This window comes from Pituophis catenifer, unplaced genomic scaffold, assembly GCF_029215685.1.
Source record: "Pituophis catenifer annectens isolate HBS135680 unplaced genomic scaffold, rPitCat1.0.hap2 SCAF_15, whole genome shotgun sequence".
NCBI lineage: Eukaryota > Metazoa > Chordata > Lepidosauria > Squamata > Colubridae > Pituophis > Pituophis catenifer.
In genome coordinates this window covers 6,918,081-6,923,102 of record NW_027256895.1, presented here as the reverse complement: position 1 = coordinate 6,923,102, position 5,022 = coordinate 6,918,081, and the positions used below count along the sequence as shown (strand labels likewise).

Sequence of the window (5,022 nt, the reverse complement as noted above, 5' to 3'; positions counted from 1 at the left end):
AGGCTCCGATGATAAAACCTGTGGCATGTGATCGCCAGAGACTTTTTAAAAAAAACTTTTAAAAGCATTTTTTTACAACCTATTCGGATAAAAAGTAAAAGTAAAAAAAAAGGCTCTGAAGGTCATGCACCACAGCTGATCACAACTCTCTGCGCACTCTTCTACTTACCCCATGCCTCCTTTTGGCATGCACTGTGCATGCACACACCCCCCCCTCACATTTGGTGCATGGTGAGCACTAGCATGAACGCGCACAGCACACCTTTGGTGCACAATGCTCATGCGCAGCCAGCGAACTGGTAGTAAACCAGTTCAGATTTCACTACTGCCCCAAAGGTGCTTTTTCAAGTGGCAACTGGACTTTCTTGTTTTTTCTTTTGAAGACTTTTTCAAAAGAAAAAATGAAGAAAGAAAGAAAGTCCAGTTGCCTCCTGAAAAAGCACCTTTGGGACAACCATGACATGAATGACTGAGACTATCTACAGACTTATTTGACTGTGTGTTGTTGCCAGAGGGGGATATAGTTCTTTATTATCTTCTATGTTGCTTCTTTTTATAAATATAATTTTTATTAATATATTCTATACACTAATACACAAATAAAATATACAATCCTCCACCATGGTATAATATGATTACATTGTCCATAAGTATAAAGTCATTCCTTTATACATACATATTTGCCATCATATATATATATATATATATATATATATATATATATATATATATATATATATATATATATATATACACATCATCATATATCTATTCTATCCCACCTTTTCTGGACCCAATCGTACCATACTTTCCAACTGTTATAAAATTCTGAATCTTTTTTACCATTGATCAATCTAGTTAATCTATCTGATTCCGCACACTCATTAATTTTATATATTATTTTCAAATCTATCGGTAAGTATTGATTTTTCCGCTCCTGCGCATACGCTAATCTTGCTGCAGTGATAATGTGAATCAACAAGAACCATATATCTGATTTAACATTCAAAGGTTTTGCCCCCAATAGGAAAATCTCAGGTCTTAATTCCAAATTAATCTGTGTAATTTCCAAAATCCATTGCCGTATTTTTTTCCAATATTTAACTGCCTGCGGGCAGGTCCACCATTGGTGAAAATAGGTTCCATTACTGTAACCGCACTTCCAACAGCAGGCAGATGTCCCGGGAAACATTTTAGCTAATCTGGCCAGGGGGAGATGCCACCGGTAGACCATTTTATATATGTTTTCTTTATATGAGGAGGCCATGGTTAATTTCATATTTTTCAACCAAATCTGTTCCCATTGTTGGAAGTCAAGGGGATATCCAAAATTTCGCCCCCATGCTATCATACAATCCTTCACTACATCCTGTCCTATCTGCAGAGACAATAAATATGCATAACATTTAGATAATATCCCTTTCCCTCCTTCTAATAAGATCTTATCCAATTCTTGTCTTTTACGGTAGATTCCTTCACTATATAAATCTTTTTTATACCTGGAGTGCACTTGAGAATAAGACCACCAGTCTATCTTATATCCTTGAAGAGTTAATAATTCTCGTGACTTCGGATTACCCTGAACATCTAAGAAACCTACATACGTCAAGGTTTTCTCCCCTTTATACAATGTCGGGTAAATCTGAGCTTCCTGCGCCGAAATCCAACATGGAACTTTTGAATATACTCTTCTTCTAACCTTTTCCCAAGTATACCCAAGTGTCCTACGTAAATAGTGATCATCAAAGTGTCTAGGGTGGCCGGATGCTCCCGGCCACAGAAAATAGTGCCAGTCATGTTGAAGACCGGCTCCCTCAAATGTCAAAAGTCGTCTCTTTTGTAGGACCATCCATTCTTTCACCCAAATCAAGTTCGCTGCTTGGTGATAGAGCTCCCAATTTGGGAGTCCAAATCCTCCTCTATTTTTGGGTTCTTGTAACATTTTAAGTCTAATCCGCGGCCTCTTTCCCTGCCAGATAAATTTAGATATACTCCTATCCAAATTTGTAAAAAACTGGATAGGAAACTGCAAATATTGGACATGATTTGACTCAGTATCTCTAATCTTCTAACACAAGAACTGGATTCTCAATGTCTTTCTATCTTGGGGTGTTGAAAGACAGAAGTTGTTTAATTAAAGAATATTGGAGAATGATTGCAAATGCAGCAGCATGAACATTTCTTTTCAAATTGGCAACTATAATAAATCTTAGTGTTTGGGATACTCCTCCATCAATCCTCTGTGTCAGAATTAAGGACTTTTATATGTCTTCTATGGATAGCAAACATCCTTCTGTCTTTTTTCTTGTGAGCAATTTCTCAAAGGCAGAAATATTACATGATGTGCTAATTCCTCTTTATCAGATGCACCCTGTGGTTGAGGTCAGGTCTGAGAACAATGATGTAGCACTTTGGCAAGAATATGCATCCCAGTAATGCAGCGCTGGAGGACAAGATGGAGAAGACCTCCACAGCTACCATGGCTTTGCCTTTTGTGCTCAGATAGGCTGGAAAGAAGGAGATCCACACACTGCAGAAGGCCAACATGCTGAAGGTGATGAACTTGGCTTCATTAAAGATGTCAGGTAATTTACGGGCAAGGAAAGCCACAATAAAGCTGCCGATGGCCAAGATACCCATGTAGCCCAAGACACAGTAGAAGAAGAAAGCTGACCCCTCATTGCACTGTAAAATCATTTCCTGGAGCTCTGAGTGCATATCCAACTCAGGGAATGGAGGTGATGTTGACAACCAAAGAACACAAATACATACTTCGACAATAGAACAGGAAAGAACAACAGAAAAAGCCAATCTTTTCCCCACCCACTTCCTCATCTGTGATCCAGGTTTAGTGGCCATGAAAGCCACAACCACAGTGATGGTTTTGGCCAGTACACTAGAAATGGCCACTGAGAAGGTGATGCCAAAAGTTGGCTGTCGGAGAAGGCAGGTCACCTTGTCAGGTTGGCTGAGAAAGAACAAAGAGGAGAGGAAACAGAACAAAAGAGAGACAAGGATGGTGTAGGTGAGGGAACGATTGTTGGCTTTGACAATGGGAGTATCCCTGTGCATAATAAAAGTTCCAAGTACCCAAGAAGTCAAGAAGAAGAAACAAAGAGCTGCTGAGGATAAACCAATTCCTAAGGTTTCTTGAAAAGTTAGAAAGACCAGCAATTTCAAGATACAGCCTTTCTTTTCTTTATTTGGATAATGATCTTCTGAACATTCAGAACAGTCATCCATATCTGAAAGAAAAGGCAAGTGTTTATACATTTTATATTTTAGAAACATTTTAAATTTCTTAAAATTTAGAGCATTTTGACTTTTCCTGTTTTTCAAAAAACACAAAGAAAAAATCTGAGGGGAGATATAAGAGTTTAGATCTTATGGAAAACTTTATATTCAGAACAAAAGATTGTGATTCACAAGTATAGAAATGAATATTTCTATACTTGTGAATATTTGTTTACACTAAAGTAGTGTATTATAGTTTGCTTAAGTCTATTCAATGAAAATTTGCTGGAATGCCTAACCTACCCTTTTCATTTGAAATCTTCCCTTCTGGGCAAGGAACACAGTTGTAGCAACAGAACTGCTTTCCTTCCAATCCTTTCTTCCAGTATCCAGGGTAGCAAGGGTCATTACATTGAGAAAAGGGAATAACCTGGTGATAAATATAAATGATTTTGTAAAGGGAAATTTTTAAGCAGTTTATAACGTTCTCATTCATGGTAGTGAGAAGAATATTTGAATTCCTGACTTCTGGCTGATATCGCAGCAATATTGGACATGAGAAGGGGGTCTCCGAGCTCCCACACCAAGTTCTCCACATTAAAGGGCTCTGAAAGGAGAGAAAGCCACCCTGGAGGGGTGGTGAAATAAAGAGGGGCACCCTGCAGGTCGCAGAGAGTCGCAATCTCTCCTGTTGAGAGCGCCATCTACTGACAAAGGAAAACATACTATATTCTACAACCCTGGGAAAATTTTCGATTAGAAAAATAAACAACATTTATTTGGAAAACTGTGGTGATATTTACTGTTCTATACTTATTTACCTTATGACTATGGGCGGTGCAATGGTGAGAACAAGGAAGATACCTAAGTAAAGCAATTTTTGAATGTTAAGATATATGATTAAGGTTATAGAGGGGACATAAGAGATATTTGGAGAGTTCCCTGGACTACCTGAACATCTGAATGAATAATCCTGGGATATAAAAGAACTGTGACTAAAGTATTCTTTGAAGATCAACATTAGGCCTGAATATATATATGGTTGTTGAACTATTGAGTAAAAGTGGACCTTATTAAAATAAGACAAGATGCTCCATATGGGGGAAATGAGTGGAAGTTCAAGGGAAATATTGTTGATGTTCAAAAGCATTAAGTACTCTATGACAAAGAACTTCAGGGAGATAACCAATTTAATGCAAAGCATAGATGGGAAAATAGAAAAGATTCTACAAGGGAGAATGAATAAAGACCAAGATGCCCAGGAGAGGGAGGAGACAAGAGAAAGAATGGAGGAAAAGACAGAACAGATAAATCAACAAGCAAAACAAGAAGAGAAGATAATAAAGACTATAATGATGAATGAAACAAATCAGGGGGAAAGTATTTTAAGAGATTTCAAAATGGAATGGGAAGATACCATTGAAAAAGAGATAGGAATTTGGGCAAATATCCTGGAGGCTTGGCAGCATAAGAGGATAGAGATGGAGGAATATAGAAAGAGTAAACAGAAACAGTCGAAACAGTAAAAATGCAGAGGTAGCTAGAGACAAAGATCCAAGAGAGGAGTATGGGAGGTATGTCAAAAAACAAATAAGAATTGAAATATTAAAATGGGCAAGAGATGGATAGAAAGGAAAGGGGTTTCCATGTTCCCCCCTTCTTTCTTTAATATAATGGGGGCCTGATTAAAAGTTATTTATTTATTTTTTTATTGGTTTGATTTATATGCCATCCTTCTCCAGAGACTCAGGGCAAGCTTACAATGCGTTAAGCAATCACCTTCATACT

The 5,022-nt window shown here is 37.7% G+C and overlaps 1 protein-coding gene across 1 annotated transcript; it reads right to left on the bottom strand.

Moving 5' to 3' along the window:
* Positions 1–2,346: 2,346 nt before the first annotated feature.
* LOC139324835 (vomeronasal type-2 receptor 26-like) lies at positions 2,347–3,938 on the bottom strand. Its single transcript, XM_070954587.1, has 3 exons — positions 3,819–3,938; positions 3,538–3,664; positions 2,347–3,245 (listed from the first exon to the last, which is right to left on the bottom strand). The coding sequence occupies exons 1-3, from the start codon at positions 3,936–3,938 to the stop codon at positions 2,347–2,349; spliced, it is 1,146 nt and encodes a 381-aa protein (XP_070810688.1).
* Between the last annotated feature and the right edge of the window lie 1,084 nt (positions 3,939–5,022).